Genomic DNA, 21749 nt, shown 5'->3' on the forward strand with positions numbered 1-21749 from the left:
ACTAGACAGTTGAAATAAAGCAACAATCTTTTCTTGATCCAGATGACTATTTAGATATCAGAACGAAAACTGGACAAAGCAAACGGTTGAAGAGCAAGTAAGATACCACAATCTATTAATAAATGGTGCGATATAGCTATATATTTGGTTGGTAATATGTATTACTGTCAAGATTAATATACTCCCATTGTGCATGTTTATAATGGTAACAACTCATTTAAGTAAAGTGTACAGTCCTGAAGCAACTAAACTACAATTCCAGGTTTTTATGGGCATATAAAAACGTAGTTAGGCATTTCTACATCTGTAAATGGATCAGAAATCTAGTTGATCTAGCACTATATCAGTGGGCACCCTCTGGAGCGTGATTAAAATATTAACTAATAAGGCTGGATCCTCACATTTGATACACACACTATTCCATTAAATGAGAAAGGCTCTTAATAAAACATTGGAATCAAAATTTGATATGCCAATTTTGGTTTAAGACTCTCCAAAACCCAGGAAAAACAAGTCATGAAAATGGCAAAATGTATGCAGAGGTGCAATGTATTCCAGACACGAGCTTAGTCATTTATATTAACAACTCCTTAGTATACAAAATGATAGAAATGTAGAAATTTAGAAATCTGGGCAGAACAGGTTGTGCAAACCAAGAAAGGTGCACACCGCTGTTGCTGCTCACACCTACTCTGCTAGGTCACTGTTGTACCGTGCTGGAGTGCTACTCAGGGGCGATGGTGGTCTGGTGATCAGAAAACCTGAAGAAATACTTTCTATGCGGTTCCATTAATTTTACTGGGTTATTTATAGTGCAGACCAAGCACTGGATGGAAGTAAGATTCCTATTCGTAGGACACTCGATTTAGTGTGCTAGCATGCTGGTCACCGCAATGCATGCAGACAAGTGCACAATAGATAATATGCATCAATGTTTGACAAATAAGTCCTGCTTATCGGCATACTAAAGCAATACAATGTAGGACACCTGCCACCCTTTCATCCATATATTTTGTTCAGATTGACCCATTTGCTTTAATGAGAAGTCCTGGAAGCCAGGATGTCAATGGAGAAAAGCATATTTTTTTCTGAAATGCCAAGAGTGAGTGGATTAGTCTAAGGTGATTTCCATCCAATCTGAAACCAGAGTTTCAATGTTTTTTACAAGGTGTAGGTTAACCAGAAGCTCATTATTCCATCTTCTGTTAAAGGAAGCCAAACTGAAAATCGAGCCATGTCTTCAGATATCTCTAGGGTATTTCTCGCCACAACCGGCATGCAAACAAAAGATCCATAATACATTCAGATTAATTTTAAGTTGTGTTTTGTATCCACAAAATAAAAGGGTATATGTTGAGAGGTAGGCATTTTAGGTTTACAAAAAGCTGGTGATGTTTGATAAGCCATCATGCTGGTTTGTAAATATGAGGGAGTGATTTTCACAGGCTGTTAAATGGGACTCCTTTTATTTAATCTACTCCCTTCTTATAGTTCATATTAGCAGGTGTCTTCAAGGGTGCATATTGCTTCAATAAATCATTATTAACAAATGTGTTTGAAAAAACAGTACTAAGTTGCAAGCAGATATTATTTCAAATCTAAATAGTTTTGAAAAAAACAAGACTAGATACATTGATAACCATTTGATGATAATACTGAAAGTAGGTCATTGATAAATCTACATATTAGAGCGGTCTGATCACAACTATACAGTAAAGCGTAAACACAGAAACTTTAGTCAGTATATAACATTAGGACTTTAGGTGCATTAGAGTGATATACACTCAGTATATAACATTAGGACTTTAGGTGCATTAGAGTGATATACACTCAATATATAACATTAGGACTTTAGGTACATTAGAGTGATATACACCGACTACAAACAGATAAAAGCATATACGTACCACAGCATCAACAGCAGGGGAATTATCACCAACAACGAGCAACGATGGGCACCTGTCAAAAATAATTGCACTGCTTAGAATGGACGGTATCAATTGAAAGAATCACAATTGCAATCGCCATGCATATGCTATTCACACAATTCTACAGGTGGTAACTGGTGACGGTTTTCTTAGCTTGGATGTTTTCAGAGACTTACACATCCAAGAGGTGTTGTGGATGCAAGACTAATTCAGCAAAATGCAGTGGCAACAAGATATGGGGCAGTTACGCTCAAAAGAGGGATGCCCTCACTAATATATATATTGTTTAAACAAATTTTATGATCAGCATCCCAATACATAACAGCCAGGATAAGAATCTCGTGCAAAGGGCCAATACAGGTGTTCCAATATTACAGCACCATAGTACTAAGAAGTCAAACAATAACCCCTGAATGTGCATCGACCTGTGTGTAAATAATCACTCACAGTGAACAGGAACTCAACACATGAATAGATGACGTAGTGCATGGGGTATAAAGCATCCACCATCAGGAATAAGGGTCAGATCTGGTATATCAGCGGGTAGAAACCCCGGGTCAGGCATTTTGGGCCACGGTTCTGCACAGTCCAGGGCCCTTTGGGTTAGTCTTCCTCAGTGGAAAAATTATCCGAGATTGGGATTAGTCGCCCTTGCCATCTATTCTTGGGCAATTCTGAAGGATCCCATCTTTGTGCATGATCAGGGCTCTGCAGCCCTTTCCACAACAAAGTGTAAAGTGTTGCTACCTTACATGCGGCGGTACATCCTCCACACACATGAAAAAGTCCGCCCCTATTTCTCAGCAGTGGGGGCATTCGGTCTGTGTTTCCAGGACCATCAGAAATGTATTTAGGTGTGAGATTTGCTTTATGGATGTAATAAACCCAAATAAGGGAAGCGGGCGCTGCAAGATGTGAGGTGTGCCTCTTAGGATGTTGTGCCAGTCTTAGTTCTTGGTCCATATCTCGGGACCAGGGTTCTCTCAGGCTTGTCAGCGTACTTTGGGTTTATGCGATCAGTGCTTTGTAGATAAGAGTGATTGCATGGTTTTGGCCAGTGATGGAGTAAATGGTCTTTAACACTGTGCCCTGAGAGTTCCGGTCAGTCTTCCCACATGTCCACCGCACTGCAATTGTGACTGCCCCGTGTAGCAAAAAATGGTGGGCAGGGAGTGCATAGTCTAGGAGATCTGCTAAATCTCCTAGTTTCACATCTGCAAGGCAATTCCTGGGCGTTATCGTACCTCTCCATTCCCACTCACAACCCAGAACCATTTACCCTCATGTGGTAGTTGTCAGTGTGTAGTAAGTTAGTCCAGACGTTTAGAGGATCTAAAGATGTTTATTTGTAGTAAGTTACAAGTCATCCAGTTCAATCTAATATAAGACCCCACCAGGAGCAGCCAATATGGTGCTCAGCCCTTCTCAACTGACATCTATGGCTCCCAACATTCCGTAACACATCATTGGATGAACATTCCACTGGCAGAGTAAGAGATTGCAGGCATAACAACAAAACCAGGATATAACACATCCCCTTTCCCACCATATAAAAACAATGAAGAAAGAAAAGAGAACGAAAAGAAAGATAGAGGAAAGACAAAAGAGTAAAATCAGAGACATCGCAAACCAATGAGATAACAGAACAACCAAATTCTGCTGACTTTTCTAGTGTGCATCAGCCAAGGTGTCTCTTACCTTCTGCTTCTTGTCGCAGAGCGACAATCATCAAAAGAACCTACAACTTTCACCTCTTCAAACCTGTATCAACTACAGACTTAACCGCAACTTTCTACCTTCAACTGGCACCCTTGATCCTTCTACCTTCCCTTGACCCCACCAGTGACCCCCATCGGTCGCCCTCTACAAAAAGTGCCAGTTCCACTGATCTGAAGGACTGTTTCACTGCACCCTCATTTGGATTCCTGCACTCTGTCCTGTGCTTCTGTACGATGGATTTTGTGTGTCTGCACTTCTCCTGACATCATTCTCTATCAGGTAACCAACCTGTGTGTGAAAGTCATAGTCTTTCACCTGCATCTTTCTACAATCTTCTGTGGGACTGTTTCAACGTTTGTACTATTTGTGGCATGTTTGGGCTTTTAAAAGTGAGTATAATCAACCGTCATTGCTAATTCATTGTGCTTTTTCATGTGTGGGGGTGGGGTCAAGGTAAGGTAGAATACAAGACCCCACCAGGAACACCCAGTATGGTGCTCAGCCCTTCCCAACTGACATCTCCGGCTCCCAACATTCTGTAACACATCATTGGATGAACATTCCACTGGCAGAGCAAGAGATTGCAGGCATAACAAAGCCAGGATAGAACACAGTGGAAGGTTCTTCACATAGAAATGTCTTGCCCATATGTGTGACCCATCTGAACTTTGAGGTATTCAATCGAAGTCTGGGGCGGTTGCTGCCCAGTCGAGCACTTGGGTTAAACAATGTAGCTAACCGAGGTGCGGTTCGGGATAAAGAGTACCCCAAGTAGCATACTCTTCCATCAGCAGTGTCTCCAATAAGCTGCACACTTCAGTTGTGCCGCAAGGTTGCAAAGTTCCAAGTCTGGAACTGCTAAGACTCCACTGTCAGTGGGAAGACGGAGCTTGGAAAATGCCAGCCTTTGGCATCACGCACCCCACCTGAGTGAGAGCAAGCGAATGTCCATCTCAATGCCATCACAGAGCTAAGTGTATTTTCTGAACACAAGAAAAAATGTTGAGTCGGAAATACAAAAGAAAAGGGATTTATACAGCTACAACATGGACAATTATGGAAAGCATGGATTATAGTGACCAATTGAAATTTATAAGAATCAAAAATCTTCTGAAGCTCTTAGAGAGAACGGGACAACGAAAATGGTGAATATGTAGCGGTCACAGGAAATCTTCTTTAGACATAGTAATCTTTTTTCCTGATCTTTTTTCTCGAGTTCAGTGTTTTTTAGTTGCCCAGTGGGTGTACATTTTGATTGGCAGATTCTAAGACTACTTAGGCCTGTGAACGACCAGCAATGCCCAGAGTCCTGAACCAGTTGATAAGGAGACAGTGGTCACAGCTATGCATACCACTGAGTTCTGTGTATTAAATGTTTTGAGAAATGTTTGCATATTAACAAGATTACAATGGTATACATCCTGCCCTCCTGGGCAGGATAAAGCACCAGTGATTACAACTCACTGTAACAAAGCTTCAGTCTCAGTTTTAGCACAGTTTCTGGGAAAAGAAGCCAATGATTTACGCTCAATCGCAACTGGTTTGCATGCACAGCCACCACATATTTCGTCCACAAACTATAGACATTTTCTATCAGGAACAGACTAGAGTTTACTTATGAAGATGGTCAGTGATAGGTGTGTTTTGATGTAAGTCATGTGCTCTGTGAATGAATCCAAGTTAAACAATCCTGGAATCGTGCATTGCAAAGGATGAGACTGAAATTGCGTCCGCTCAATATTCCTACACAGTTTTACCTTTTTATGCCCTTAAACTTACCAATTACTACCTAAAGTTACCAATTACTACCTAATCATGAAAGCACGCCACTGGAAGAGGGGGCTCAGGACAGGAAGATTTAAATTTGAGAAGGTTTTCTTATAAATAAAAAAAATTAAAAAGATAGCCAGATAAGATGCCCATGTTGTATCAATTGAATGGTGTGTGATTAGCACTGTATGGATAATCACTGTTTGATTTTCAGTTTGGAATGTTCTGATGGGATGCTCTTCCCCATTTCTCTACACTCCACCTCTGTTTTTAAAGCACATATGCATTTTAAGAGTAATTATATTGTAGGACATTTGCACAACATGCAAGGTAATAGCTTGGCTGGGATCACTACTGGAGCTTTTCTTTAAAACAATGCATTTGAAGCTATATCACTATTTGTTAAAACTGAGATCTGGAGTCACTAAATACTTTTGTAAAATATATTCCTTGTATAGTTTTAAAGAGAAAGTTGATAGTACTATCACTCAAGAACGAGAGGACCCAAGAACCCTACAAAACAAGATCAACAGTCTCAGCTGGAAGGGTTCTCTTGGCAATTCAGTCTTGAACTAAGAAAATAAACAGGCCCGACAAAGTCCCTACCACAGGCAAAGCATGACACATTGGTGACAGGCGAATAGACTTGTGGAAACCCCCTTAGCTAGAGCAAAGAGGACAAATTGTAGAAAATAGCTGAAAAAAAGCTCAAAAACGTATGTCTGAGGGTCTTAAAGAACTGCGGAGCTCAAAGAAGGCACCAGAGGCCAAAAGAGAATGTCAAGATCTGGAGCATCATAGCGGTCTGTTGCTTCTTCTGGATTTGGTAGGAGAGCAGGATCAACCCTCCAGTAGCCTAATACAGTTAGGTCAGGCCTGTTAAGAGCATTTTAGTCAGTGATTCTCCACGGTCACCAGCAGATGCATGATAGAGTGGTGTTTAAGGTGCCCTGTCAAGGAGGAGTCATTCCCGAACTTCGGTCTGTTGAACCGTGGTCAAACTGGCCTCTTGTTTCACCTTTGTGTAAACTCGGTCCAATTAACTTTAGTTTGTCACTATCCTCTTTGAAACATTTTCTCTCCAATCAGTCAGAAAATAGTTTCACAGTCCATGCTGCCTGGTTCCGCCATCTCCTTGTGCTTACCACTAAACAGTACCCATTGCTGATAATCTTTCCCCTCCCTCAATTAGTACTTTAATATCCTGGCATAAGGTTCTCCCTCTTAATATTCTTCGCCACAGAGATCAGTCTTTGTTATCTTTCTTGATCATGCAAACTTCCCTTTTTTGTAGGACAGATGGACACCTGGACTTCCAATAATCTCCATAATACCCTCTCATAAAGGCAGCTTGTGTCTGTTTGCTACCCACCCACTGATTTTAAAAGCTTCTTCCCCACCGGGTTTACATCAATGCAGTCACGCCCTTCTACCTCTCAGGTTTTTCAAGGCTGGAGCTCAGTAAGTGGAAGATAGACAAATATTAATGAGGTGAGGTATGTTTCGTTGGCAGCAGTAGCTCCCGAAGATACATTCACCCCTTGCTTTGATGGCAGCGTCAATGGCAATCTCTCAGTCTTCAGCATTAATGGTGCAGCTAGCTCTAAGACAGCATTTCCCAAACTCTGCGTTGATAGGTGATTTTTGGTAGGTCACGAATGTCTTAGTCTATGTGTAAAGGTGCTGAATAGTGTCCCAAAGTCCAGTTTTAAAACAAACACTTCCAAGTATTCTCAAGCAAGAATCCAGGTGAACCTTCCAGTATTTGTTGCTGTTTGTTTTACTTTGTTTTACTTTATAAACAACCATAACACTTGTTTATGACTTACACATGAATTGAAACATAGATGTGGTCTAACAGCCAGTGCTGCTGACTTTCCATCTCGGAAACCAGGTTTGAATCCCGGTGTTGACTCAACATCCTTTGAATCTGGACAAATTACTTAATCTCCTGTGTTTATAAAAATGAATTTGACATTATGAAATGTAATCTGGTGCTCATGTGAGTGCTTCAATGCCCATAGCTTGTGTTTGCGCAAAACAAATATCAATCTCCATTAAGGTTTTTCTGCAAATAGCCCACAATTCATTCTAAAGACCACAATTGTTTTTAGACCCCTCCCAATTACTAAACATCACCAACTAATCACCAACCGTCTGCATGTACACACATATCCCCCACCCCCTAATGAGCACATTTAACTATTACTTTAATCTGCTACAAACAAAGTGAAGTGAATGCATGACATGATTTGCTTTGATGAACAGGCTAATCCAAGTAGCCAACAGGAACCAATAACACTGACCACTCTATACTCATGTAAAGCACTTCAATGCCTCGTCAGGGGTAGTAAATCACTATATAAATACAATTACAATAGTATTTTGAGTCCAAAATACACACTTGTGAATCGTTTGAGGCCTTTACCCACACTCCGCTGTAGAAGGGGATTCTTTCTTAAATTTGCTAAAATCACCAGTATCACCACCAAGCTTTCAAAAGCCTTGAGGTTTCAGTTAATAGATGCCTCCGGTCACCACCACGCTCTGAAAGTGTTCCAGCTTCATACTCCAGTACATATCACCATCTACCATCTTTATGATCAGATCAATTTCTTGCTCACAGATCGATATCAGAGAGCATTGTGAAGGTTGCAACGCTTACAAGCAATTGCTGTTTTCACATAAAAAAAACAGCGCTTCCTCATGTCCATTAAAGCTAGGTTGGGAGCAAAAGATGTCCGCCTAAAAACTGGGTCCTGGTTCTAAAAGGTTTGGGCAGCAGGGATCTAATGCTTTATTTCACCTTGGAGAAATATTAAAACTCCCATTGGTAACAATGGTAGGTATAGACTGGACATGAAATGTTAGATGGCGGCATTGAATATAGTTTGGGGCTGAGGTGTCCTGTGCTCAGTGAGTGCTTGCTCCATGTAATACAGGACCTTTCTGCTGAAATTATGTTGCGCTTGGTGACATGGCTTGTGCCACATGGTAACATAAGCAAGGTAACTGGGTATCAGAACTGTAAATGGATCTTGTCAGAAACGCCGGCCTTCCAGGAGTTTGGCTACGTGTGCAAAGTGGAGGCAGGCCTGCATTGGTGGAGTCTATCAGAACTAATAATGGTCGTTTTGGTCCTAGAATTTTTATAGCCTTAAGGAACTATTAATTAGCTTAACAGCATCGCTGTTGCGGTGATTTTTGCGCTGTGCGGCTGTTTTCCGTTTTCTGCGTTACATGACGAGCTCAGCTCGTCATCAGCACACGCCACCCGAGGCTGATGACGAGCTGAGCTAGTCATCAGCAGCGAAGGGGTTAAGTAAAAGTCTTTCACTACTTGGCATGCTCTCAAACTCAGACTTTAGACAAGGCAGTGGTCCAACCAGTCTGCTGTTTGCATTCAAGATCAATTGCTTAGATTGTGTGGATTTTTCGATTTCCAGGGTGTGAAAAATATTAATGAGGGCCTTTTTGTTATAGTGTTTAGCTTAGAAGTAGGTTTATCTATAGTGTAGTGGGTTTGTTAGGTAGGTCTAAACAGATTGTGTCCTAAAATGGTGTTGTACCGTTGTCAGAGGATCATGGTCACAACTGAGGCAGTAAATGTCGCTTCAAATCTGAGATTATACAAAAAAGGTCTGTATGAGAAGGAATGATAGAGTAGTGAGACAAGAAGCAGTAGAGAAGTAGGACTGATGGTATTTTGGAGGATACTGCAGGTATTTTTACTTTATATCTGTGGATAGGATAAAGGAGTCCAGGACTGCATCATGTTTGAGACAGAATAATCAGTGAGGTTTGAGTAGCATGTGCATAGTTGCGAGTTGGCTCCGATTGCACTAGGTCTCTGAATGGTACTGAGAGGCAATACAACTGGGAAGAACTATGTTGGGGCATCCTGTAGGATCTCCCATCTCCCATAGTCTGCTGTATGGGAGATGGTGGAAATGTTTCAATATGGCTCTTGATTGGATGAACAGTATTATTGGGGGCAGTTTATGGGAAGTCCAGCGGCAGGAGTGGTACTTCTTAGATGGTGTATTTATGTCTTTCCTTCTCAGATGGAGACCGAATTGCAGAAGGTGACTAGGGAAGTTGTCAGGTAGGACCTTTCCAGGTTTGTTTGGTGGTGTACATTAAGAGAGTGGGTTGGGTGAGCTTACATTGTGGAAGTGAGTGCGTTTAATCTATGGGCATGTAGTGCGAGATGAGCTTTGGGTTGGTCAGATTGCTTTTTGTATTGGGCTTATGTGGGATGAGCATAATGTAAGCTGTCTAATATCATGGACAGTACTTCTAAAAATTGGGTGTCTAGTGCGATAGGATTCCCTGTGAACCGGGAAATGAATGGACCTTGAGAGAGTGGCAGATTAAAAAGGGACATTGGCAAGTTCTTGCTTCATGGTTGTCAAGGTTGTGCATTAATGGGTTGTGGGCTTTTTCTGTGAGAGTTTTAGGTACTGCGAATTTGGCAGTGAATTGAATGTTTATGTCTTGGTGTATCAGGTTTGTGGTGAATGGAGTGAGCAGTTGCTTGTGAATAGGACATGGGATTATCACAATTATTGGATACTTCAATTTGTAATTCGAATGGTTAACATATTGGCAAAGCCATTGGTGAACTCGGTCTTGGAGGTGTCGATAAGGTTTGTGGGCATAACTTTTGGGTGGGTAGGCCTTGTTTGGGCCTCAAGTGCTTAATGCGGGGGTGGAATGGAGAATTGTGCCCCATACGTTAGTGGGTGTTCTTGAGTCTCCTAGAGGTTGGCTAAATGATGGCTACTGGTTAGTGCAATATTGTGGAGTGAGCTTTGTGAGTTTAGAAAGAGTTGTGTTGGTGGTTGATGGAGTTGGGAGGGTCAGTGTGAGACATTGGACTGATTATGCTATTTTTGATGCTTCAGGCTTGGGTGAGGGTGTAGTGACCTGAGGGTACATTTTGGTCTGTGGTGTGCATGGACACTATCTACTACTGGCAAATCATGAAGTACTATAATTACAATGAGTTACTGCAAGGTCTGGCATTTCCAGCTGGCATACATACAAGTTAATTTGGGCTGCAGTATTGTTTGGTGAAAGTGATTTCTTATTCCATATATTATTCTGTACAGGATGCTGGATTTTGCTAATGAGATAAGTCATAGTTCCAGATTTTGTGTGGGCTTTCTGGTTTTCTGAATTCCTTTCCACTGTCTGCGCCACAGCTGTAGGCATACCGTGTCATACCATGTGTACGTGCTAGCAAGAATTTGTGACTGACCGGAAAAGTGAATGTGGGAGGGTAAGAATGAGATGAGAAGGGGAAGTCGAAATGGGAGCAGGAGGGTAGCAGATTGGAAAGGATACAAGGCGAAAAAATGAGGGAGGTAGCTAAAAGGTTTCGCAATCTCGATGCACGAGGAATTGAAATGACTGCAGCAGTGCAAGAGGATAGAAAAGGGCAAAAGGAGCAGAAAGATAAGAAAAGGTGGAAAAGAAGAGAGCGCAAAGTTGGCAAGGGACACGCAGGTTGGCGATACCAATACAAAAGGTGTGGAAGAGAAGCAGCAGGAAGAGAGTAAGAAAATGTTTAAGATGAGTTTAGGAAAAAGGTGACAAGGGAGAATCAAGGAGAAGAGTAAGGAAAAGAAAAGTTTAAGGGAGGATAGAGAGAAAACAAATATATTTTCAGACGCATTATCAAACAGCCTACCTGCATAGTGGGAACATTTTAAGTTTGGCAACACAGTCTTAGTTACCTTTCCAGTATTACTTCATGTGAAGGGGAACAGTACAAAAGACTGAAAACATTCAAGCATACTGGTATCCCAGCCCTTTTGCGAAGTGGCTGAAATACCACAATAAAACGATTTTAGAGTTTAAGTCATTTGCAGCACTGAAATAACAAATTATCCTATAAAGCCAACATAGTACTGCCAAAAGTCCATCGACTTAGATGACTCGTTATTAAAATTCAGCACTTACTTAAGAGTATTATTCGGTCCTCCAGGAAACGGGCGCTCAATTTCTAGATCTCTTCGGCTAAACAGAAACATAACTTTATTATTGGTTTTATTTTGCAGATGAAAAGCAAAACTAAACAATTTTGCTTCTACTACATCACAACTGTCATATGCAAAAAATCCCCCTGGTGATAGATTAAATTATAATTTTTTACATAAATATGCAAGCCAATGGGATACTCTGATGGTAGTACCTGTTATAGGACTTGACAAAAAGTTGAAGATTGTCCCGGTTTATGTCATTCAAAATATGTTGGCGATAAGTCACAATCAGATCGTGGTTGTTGTGAATTTCCTCCTAAAAAGACATTTATAATTAGGTCATCACACCATTAATGAGCATTTTTTTCTTATTTGAACAGCATATATACAAAACACGCATTGAACTGCAGTCTGTTAGTAATGCTTATTCTATACCAACATTGCTTAGAAAAATTGACAGGCAGGCTTTTGTCAATGCCTAGTTAAGCGAATGCGCTGTACAATGTGCTCCCCAAGAACAGATTGAGTATATAGCTGTATTGTAGGAAATATGTTCTTGTGAACTGGTGCTTTTATGTGGTATTGGGTGTATGATTTGTTCTTATACAGAAGACCCGGAATTATATATGCTAGAAGTACTGTATAATGGAGTGCAGGAATGGCACAATATGCCCAGGTAGCGCCATCTTGCATGCAGACACTTTGCTAATACACAGGATACTGTGAATAGGCCAAAGCAATCCAGGTACTCACCCCATATGCCATGAACTGCCCTAATACTGGTAAGTGAGATTGACTGTATGCCTAGTATTGCTATTATAAGCCAATGTACCCTCCAGTAGGCATGGACAATACCATCTCAATCTATGAAAGACCAATTGCTGTAGACATAGGCATCTTTCATAAAATAAAGAAGATCAGAAGGGGATGTAGGACAATGTCTATATACAAGAGAAGGGAATTTGATATACTTGAGTGAACAAAACTTTGATTATAGACCAAACTTATCAAAAGTGCTATGTGCTCCACACACCCTTGTCTACACAACTATTCAACTTAATAAGACTAATTAGTCACCTACGTATCAAATACCAATCCTTAGTTTTCAAATTCTATAAAGGTTTTTCTTTAATAGGTGTAGTACTTGCTATAGGCAGTGTTCCACTTTCTTTATATGTGAATTACTACACGTACATCTTTTGTCCCCAGATGCTCATCCTGATGATAAAAGGCTACAACATCATTCATTCAGGAATGAAATATTTCAAATAAATATAATGTGTAATGCAAAACGCATTAGATGCACTGCTTACCTTTGAAAATAAATGTGATATGACCATATCCGGAAGTGCATGAGTCCATCCAGAAATCTTTAGTGAAAAACAAAATAGTCATTTTATTTTCTGATTGATTGAAAACACGGATGTATACAGATGTAAATGTACTACCAAAACAATAATAAAGCAAGAGTTGCTCAAGGTAGGCAATACTTTTCCACCCTTAGTATCTTTCATAGATTCATGTTATTTGCTACAGGGTCATTTTCAAGAGATTAAAATATTACAGAGATTGCATAAAGCCATGTTTATTTTACACCTAACTCAGATCCCCAGGTCATGCCTTAGAAGGTGGATTGAAAAGAACTGACGAAAGTTCATCACAACACTCAGATTTAGAAATGAATTGAAGGGGCCTTGGTTTAAATTCCTTGGATGAAGGAATTTGGATGAAATTCATAGGTAATCAAGTCAAGTCAAAGAATCTATATAGCGCGCTACATACCCAGAGGGTCTCAAGGCGCTTGAGGAGGGGTGGGGAATTACTTGTCAAATATCCACGTTTTAAGTTGCTTTCTGAATGCTAGGTGATTCTGATTAAGGCAAAGGTAAGTGGGAAGGGAGTTCCAGGTTTTAGCTGCCAGGTAGGAGAAGGATCTACCTCCCATGGTGGTTTTGTTGATGCGAGGTACAGTGGCAAGGGCTTGGTTGGATGATCGTAGCTGGCGGGAGGGGGAGTAGAAGGACAGTCGTGTGTTGAGGCATTCTGGTCCGATTTCGTAGAGTGCTTTGTGTGCGTGGGTTAGGAGCCGGAAAGTGATCCTCTTATTGACGGGAAGCCAGTGGAGGTTTTTCAGGTGACCAGAGATATGTTCTTTACGCGGGATGTCTAATATGAGCCTGGCTGAGGCGTTTTGGATTCGTTGGAGTTTTTTCTGGAGTTTAGCGGTAGTACCGGCGTAGAGGGTGTTTCCATAGTCCAGTCGGCTTGTGACCAGGGCGTGGGTGACCATTTTCCAAGTTTCGGTGGGGATCCAACGAAATGTTTTTTTGAGCATGCGAAGAATGTTGAAGCAGGATGAAGAGACGGCGTTGACTTGTCTGTTCATCGAAAGTGAGAAATCCAGGATGACGCCCAGGTTCCGTGCATGGTCTGTCGGGATGGGTGCTTTTCCAAGGGCTTCTGGCCACCAAGAGTCGTCCCATGCAGAGGGGGAGGTACCTAAGATAAGGACTTCTGTTTTATCTGAGTTCAGTTTCAGACGGCTATGTTTCATCCATTCAGCTACTTCTTTCATTCCTTCGTGTAGGTTAGTTTTGGCGGTGCTAGGGTCATTGGTGAGTGATAGGATCAGTTGAGTGTCATCCGCGTAGGAGATGATGTTGAGGTTGTGTTGGCGTGCGATGGCCGCGAGGGGGCTCATGTATACGTTGAAAAGGGTGGAGCTGAGTGAAGATCCTTGTGGCACGCCGCAGATGACTTCAGTGGCCTCTGACTTGAATGGTGGAAGGCGGACTCTATGTGTTCTTCCGGTGAGGAACGAGGTGATCCATTCTAGTGCTTTTCCTTGGATTCCAATGTTTCTGAGGCGCTGTAGAAGGGTGCTATGGCAGACTGTGTCGAAGGCTGCGGAGAGGTCGAGGAGGATGAGGGCGACTGTGTCTCCATTGTCCAGTAAAGTTCGAATGTCGTCTGTTGCTGCGATGAGGGCGGTTTCAGTGCTGTGTTTGGCTCGGAAGCCGGACGGTGAGGAGTCGAGGGAATTGTTGGCTTCAAGGAAGGCGGCGAGCTGGTTGTTGACGGCTTTCTCGATGACTTTGGCCGGGAATGGGAGGAGCGAGATGGGGTGGTAGTTTTTGAGTTCGGTGGGGTCCGCTGTGGGTTTTTTCAGAAGGGCGCCGAGTTCAGCGTGTTTCCAGCTTTCCGGGAAGGTGGCGGAGTTGAGGGAGCAGTTGATGACGTCTTGGAGGTGCGGTGCTATGATGGAGTCTGCTTTGTTGAAGATGTGGTGAGGGCATGGATCTGTGTGGGATCCTGAGTGGATGGAGTTCATCAGGCGGATAGTGTCCTCAGTGGAGATTGGGTTCCAGTCATTAAGGATGTTCGAGGATGGTGAAGGTCCAGCAGATGGTTGGGTGGGTTGGTCTCCGGGTTTGTTGTCGAAGCTGTTGTGGATGTCTGCAATTTTGTTGTGGAAGAATGAGGCTAGGGAGTCGCAGAGGGCTTGAGAGGGGGTGATGTCGTTGGAGTTGGCCGAGGGATTGGTGAATTCCTTGACGATGTTGAAAAGTTCCTTGCTGTTGTGGGCGTTGCTATCTAGTCGATCCTTGAAGGCGGTTTTCTTGGCTTTTCGGATCAGTTGGTGGTGTGTGCGAGTGGCGTTTTTGAAGGCGTCCTTGGTGCTGGTGGTAGGGTCTTTTTTCCAGGCCTTCTCAAGGGAGCGGCAGAGTTTCTTGGATTTCTTAACATCATCGTTGAACCAGGAGGCTTTCTTGCTGCCAAGTTTGATTTGTCGTTTTTTCAGTGGTGCTAGGATGTCGGCGCTGTTGGATAACCATAGGGTTAGGTTGGTGGCGGCTTGGTCGGGGTTTGAGGAGTGGGCTGGGGGGTTTAGAAGAAGCGATGAGGAGATCTGGTCGATGGTGATTTTGTTCCAGTTTCTTTGCAGAGTTGGTTGGGGGTGGTTGTTGGGTTTGGGCTTGTTGTAGGTAAAGTGGACGCAGCTGTGGTCAGTCCAGAGGAGAGCCGTAGTGTGGCTGAAGGAGACATGATTGCTGGAGGTGAAGATAGGGTCGAGTGTGTGACCTGCGATGTGGGTGGGGGAAGTGACCAGTTGTTTAAGTCCGAGGTTGGCGAGGTTGTCTAAAAGGGTGGTGGAGTTATGGTCGTTGTAAATGCCTCTTACTCTGTATCAGTCTCATACTAGCTACTTCTAAATAGTGCAGGAATAGATCTTTTGACTGTCTCTAAAAGAATTAGTGCCACACCCTCCAACAGGTCATTTATCTCAGAAGAACTTTTTGATAAAGAAAATGCTACTTAAACAGGAATTAAAATTAACTAGCAATGTATTCCATGAAAATGCAAAGGCATATCTAATATAAGCTACTTTCAAAATGCTATCTACTGCTGACTGACAATGAAAGCTCTACGTCTTGGGCTGCCATATGTATCAAGGAGAACATATTTACAATAAAAAGCCACGGGTTGTCGTTCAGGCTCCTCGACAGGCATACTCATGAACATCTAGGCCGACCCAAAAATCTGGTTAGCAAGTGTTAACTCAAACTAAAAAACTGAACAGAGTAACTCATTCTGCGACTACATTTGGGAAGTGCTTCAAGGATAAAGACAAAAAGAACTGGATGAAAAGCAAAAGGGTAAAAATTAAATCCAAATCATCCCAAACATTTCAATGCTCAAAACCTCATTCAAAGATGATCTTCATGGCAACTCTGATGATGCAAGGCATAGCCAACTCCAAATAAGTACTGGGAATATTGCAACTTAATGGGGAGGTCAATGGCGGCCAGTCTTTAAGGGACAGCTAGAGTTTCAACAGATGAGACGGCCTGTGGGGGACGATTTGTCTTACCACAAAGTAACGTGGACAGCTGAAAAGTACTGGAAAGGGGAGTTGGACTGGCCCGGTTACGTACCACTTTTTATTTATATATTATTTTGCTTGCATATGCAAATAAAATGCTATACAAACAATAAAAATAAATAAAGATGTGGCCCAGCGCCACAGGCATACCAACTCTGGCACTGGAAGGAACTTCTTTTGGTGACTGTACATATGGGCTGGAAAAGTTGTCATAATTCACAGTGCAAGACAGACAATTGATGGAGTTGTTTGACCCACTGCCCCATGCGGCGGGAGACCGAAGCAGTATGTTGATAATTCATCAGAACTATGGATGAAGATGACTGACCAGAAGCCCTTCTATGTGTGTATATATATATATATATTTTTTTTGGGGGGGGGGGGGGGGGGGCGTGGGGTAATTAATAATAATGCCTCGTTCATTCCTGGTTTGACAATGCATTAATTGACCTCAGATTTAGGATGGTGTGTGTGGGGCATTTAGTGAGGGATATTGACCTGGTCAGGACATCTGAGGTCTCATGATTCACTGCGATTTGTTTTTTTATTTCACAATCACAACGTCAGCCAATTGTCTGAAACTTGGACTTCATGACCCTTGGAGTATAATAGAATTTCACAAGCTGAAGCCCTTTCATGGATGACGTTCGTTCAGCCCATGGTGTCTAAGAGGATGATTCAGCCTAAGAGGTTTATCACATCACAGCCAGAGAGGCACAGCACCATGTGGAGATCCTGGCACAGGCTTGCAGTTTTTCGAGTCACTGACAGTATGTGGCCTCTGAAATCAATTCAACAATGAATGTTATATTTCTTTATATAAAGTATGATTTGGATGAGAACAAGTTATTTTTAATTATAAATGATGTTTCATGTTTGTTCAGCATGTAACCATTTAGCCTGCAGGATGACTGCGAGTTGAAGGTTTGCTGCTAAAATAAAATGTTGAGAAATACAGGTCAGAAGTTCGAATTCCCACAAGTTAGACACCTTTCCATCCAGGTCAGTCCACTAATCATCATTTAATTGGGTAATACATGTTTCCAGCACGTAGAAAAGGCAACAATATAGCATCTAAGGCTATATGCAACATAAAAATAACTGAGGGCCTTCTTTATGAAGGGCGGCATCACTTTTGCACCACTGTTGCGTTACTTTTAGTGACGAATCGGCGGCATAAATAATGTGCCATGTTGCGCCATATTTACGAAGTGACGCATCAAGGCAGATGTGTCACTTCATAAACCCCTGCGCTACATTAGACCTGCATCAACTTTAATGTATTCAGGGTGGGCATTCCCCCCGTAATAGAAGTGGAGCAGTGAAATGTATAGGATTTCACTGCACCACTTCTAGGACACCAACGTGTCAAAACCTTACGCCTGCCTCCTGGCAGGCATAAGGGTGACGCAGGCCCTTTCACATGAGGCTTGGCCCATGTGAAAGGAACATTGCTAGAGTTGCGTCAAGCTTCCGACAACTCCAGCAATGTGTTAGTTTTGCGCCAACAGAAAAGTCTGCAATACGGATGTATCAGTCATTCCTTACGACATGATGTGTCATACAGTACATACAGTAAATAAGATGCATCAATGGTGTCGCAAGGAGGGCGCACTGAGAAGTGTTGCATCGCTGCTTTCACACAGTGATGCATCACTTCTCATGAATGAGGCCTTAAGAGCATCCAGTGATAGGACTCATGGAACCCAAATAGGAAACCTATGGAACATCAGTGGTAGATGCATTGGCAGGACTGGGCCCGATGGTGGAGATGCACTGACAAAGATTTACGAGGCTCGGTTTGTGGTACATTGGCAGAACTCTGGCGGGTGTATTATACAATATGGAACATTTTCCCTGTTTGCACCAGATGCATCTTTCAAAAGGTGTACCCTGAGCAAACAAGGAGAACGTGCAGCATTAGACTGAATGTGCTGCCCGCAAGCGCTAACCCAAGGGCAGCGAAAGCGCTAACCCAAGGGCAGCGAATTCAAGTGAACTATGGAGCGGCGTTGAAACAGCAGCTAAGGGTTTCACTGTGCAGGCGGTAACCCACCTGCACTTTTAAGAGGGGTGAGTCTTGCAGGCGGGTGCAGTGTGTGACTGCACCTGCCTGCAAAGGGATGTCCATAGGACCCCTTCACTTCTGCAGAGGGCTGCCATCAGGGGGTGCACTGACAGTGTGCCCCCTTTTTGAGGGTCACTGTCAGTGCAAAAGGTTTAAAGGGTAGCGGATGGGGAGAGGAATGCAGATTGGTATGAGTACTAAGTGAGAGAAACCATATTTCATAAAAGAACATTTTGGGACACTCAAAAAAGGAGATGAGTGTGTGTCAGTATGTGGATGAAAAAAATACCAGGTGTAACTCGACCGAGACCTCTCCATACCCAACTGAAAGCACCTGTACCAAACTAACTATTCACCCGAAAATACATTAGGGGGGTGTAACATCCCAAACACTCCCCACACAAAAGCTACGCCCCTGGATGCAGCTTTGTATCACATTTGAAAATGGTCCTTTCAATGTAATAAGCACGAGAAAGAGGCTGGGGGTGAAGTGTGTTTGGGATGGGGCTAGAAACAAATTGATATTAGTGAATGAGTGCAGCAACATGAAACAAGACTGGAGTATCTGTAAAAAATATGAACTACCCTCTTTGCAGAGCCACTGGAATTATGTGGCGAGAGGGCCAAATTATGCGGTAGGGTGGAGTAAATTATGCAGCAACAAAAGACAATTTAATGCAGCACATTTCGAAATAGTGTTTTTCCTTATTTTGTCATTTTTAAACTGGTAGTACTGTATGGGTATTGGTTGAACCTCATTAGTGACAATTTTACATACACAAATAGAAATAAGTACAAGAAAGGTGACCAGCAAAACTGATTTGAACTAGAGGGTGAAAGTGGTGTGATGTGCATGTGTTTTAAGGATTTTTTGACTTTTTTGTGAGGTCATGTGTGAAATAATTTAAGTAAAAGAAACTTTTAATTTACTCAGACGGAAAAAGAGGTCTCTTGGACATGTTTTACTTCAATAGGTACCCTCGTAAATAAATGAGTGAATAGGCATCAGTACTGGCAGTTCTGCTGTTCTTTGTTCTATTGAGGCTTGGCCTTACTGATTAAAGCTCAAACCCAGTTTTGGTATTGTTACCTAGATAGGCCAGCAAAATCCGAAATTGGACACCTTCATGTGAAATAAAGAGGAGGAGATTGGAACTACCGCAGCCCAAGAAGAATGAATAAAGTGGCAAAAAAAAAAAAAAAAACACTGTTGCTGGGAAGTATTAAATGGTAAATTAAAAATGTTTTTAAATAAGCCATATATATATATATATATATATATAGGATTAGCACAGTGCTATCCATGCCACGCAACTTGAGAATTACCCAGAGTTCTCTGCTTCTTTTTTGCATAATTTATGCGCCACTCTATGCCTGAAAGGGTTTTGTTTTGACTTAACACTGGGTGCTCCCTTGTGTCTGGACAAAGCTATACCTCTCTGAAGAGCTCTAATTAGAGGGAAACACTGTGTCAGGGGTTGCTTTTACTCATTTCAGGTTGGCTTGAGTTGGTATTTCACTAATTCAAAGCTGTAATATTGTGCCTGGAGTGATAAATGGCTTTTGTAATTTTACAGCTCGGCAAGGACAGCACTGTACTAGTCCTATGCTTAGAGACTTTGCTGTATAAATTGCAAAAGACTTTGTCATTTTCTATCTCGGCGTGGATAGCACTGTGCTAATCCTATGCTTAAAAACTTTGATAGAAAAACAGACATTTGAGGTGAGCAGATCTAGAGTGTCGCTGGTGTTGAGTGCTCTAACAGGGGCTGCTTTCCACCTAAACTTGAGAACTACCCAGAGTTCTCCTTTTTTGCATAATTTATGCGTCACTCTATGCCTGAAAGGGTATATATATATATATCACTCAAGGAACATCTTTATAAACCTTCCAAAAATACATTTATCAATGCAAAAAAGTAGAAGAAAGATTCGCTAAGAGGTGACCAAAGTAGAGAGCTCATACAGCGATTCATTTTTCTATACATGGACACTTCTTTCCCTGTGAAGAAAACCTTTACCCGGTATCTTCATGAAAGATGTGCAACTTCCCTGCCCAGTGCCACTTTGAAAACAATTTGGGCCCAATACGAATGAAGCAGACATAGGGGCGAGGAGACACTGGTGGGAACTGCGGTTTCTGGCTAGTATCAATCCAGCAATTCATACCAGAATGGGGAACAAGTGGGGGTCCAAAACCACATGTTCCCCTTTTGGGTGGACAATCGAGCCCTTACTGGTGCAGTGTTTTTCAACATTAATTTTAGATGCATTTCCGGAGAGGGAAAAAGCAGGGCAAAAAAGCTTGTGAATACCAACTTCCGAGTTTGGGGTGTAAAGAAATTTGCAAGGTCAACCTATCAGTAAACCGGTTTCCGACACAGGATTTTGGAGGGGTCAGTCAGCAAATTGAATATACTGATTCTACAAATTAAAGTGGCTCCTGCAGGTAGCATTTTTTTTTTTGTGCACCGGAGTAAATGTTTGGTATGCAAAGAAGATTGTTAATAAGTCACAAAGAGGTCATGGCCAGGCTGAAATGGGCAGTGCTCTAAAGAGCCAAGCAAAAAAGGGATCACTAATAAAATATGGTGCCCTCATGGGCCAATGAGAACGGTTATTAACTATGGGGATCTAGAAAGACTCTTCAGCAAGCTCAGTGCAAGTTCTTCAAAGTCTTAAGCTACACAGTTTATCCATATGCCCAACACAAAGGCATATGGATAAACTGAAAAGACTCCTCATGCATGTCAAGCGATGTCGGGTGCCTGGAGTCGAGGAGTAACAGGTCTGTAAAGCTGGGACACGAGTACGGGGATTGGCAATACATTTTCTTTACATATAAAAAAGCGAATAACTGCATGAAAACTGTTACTTACTTTGGCTGCCGCCCAGTCCATCCAACCCTCAGCGCAGGGGTTGATGTTAATAAGAACAAGTCCTTCCACCATTGACGGATGATTGAGCTGAAAAGTATAAAAATATACTTACAATAATGGCACAGAATTAAGTTACAAAGCAAACAAACAATACCATTGCACTCACTTTAATATTCAAGAATTCTACTCTTCAATGCCATAATGAAAGACCTAGAAAGCAGAGGATTTGTAGGTCCAGGCTTACAGGGTCATATATGATGGTGGCAGAAAAAGTACCATAGGAGGAGAAAGTCTCACTAGAACACTATAGGGGGGTTTAGACTTTACATGACCAGCCCCCTTCCATTCGGTCTCCACCACTGCCATAGGGTACCACAGTATACCCATATGCCTAGCCACATATTTCAAACTCGGGAAAATACAAGCACACACGAGGAAATAACAGGAGGCATTGTATTGAGACTATGGATAAAAATATTGCTGGAAAAAAAGATTGCTGGAAAAGAATTTGGT

At 42.2% G+C, this 21749-nt stretch overlaps 1 protein-coding gene across 3 annotated transcripts in view; it reads right to left on the bottom strand.

Annotated features, from left to right (window-relative positions):
- The window catches only part of NDRG1 (N-myc downstream regulated 1), a 166382-nt gene that overhangs the window by 19385 nt on the left and 125248 nt on the right, over positions 1-21749 (bottom strand). For all 3 annotated transcript variants that reach the window (XR_015309930.1, XM_086966247.1, XM_086966248.1), the window contains 5 exons: positions 21237-21323; positions 12718-12774; positions 11617-11720; positions 11385-11441; positions 1908-1959 (listed from right to left, as the gene is read on the bottom strand). Coding sequence is in view for 2 of the 3 variants with exons in the window: in XM_086966247.1 (XP_086822373.1) it covers positions 1908-1959; positions 11385-11441; positions 11617-11720; positions 12718-12774; positions 21237-21323 (357 nt within the window). In the remaining variant the exon portion in view is untranslated. The remainder of the gene's footprint in view (positions 1-1907; positions 1960-11384; positions 11442-11616; positions 11721-12717; positions 12775-21236; positions 21324-21749) is intronic.

The sequence above is a fragment of the Lissotriton vulgaris genome, chromosome 4_1, assembly GCF_964263255.1.
Source record: "Lissotriton vulgaris chromosome 4_1, aLisVul1.2, whole genome shotgun sequence".
Taxonomy (NCBI): Eukaryota; Metazoa; Chordata; class Amphibia; order Caudata; family Salamandridae; genus Lissotriton; species Lissotriton vulgaris.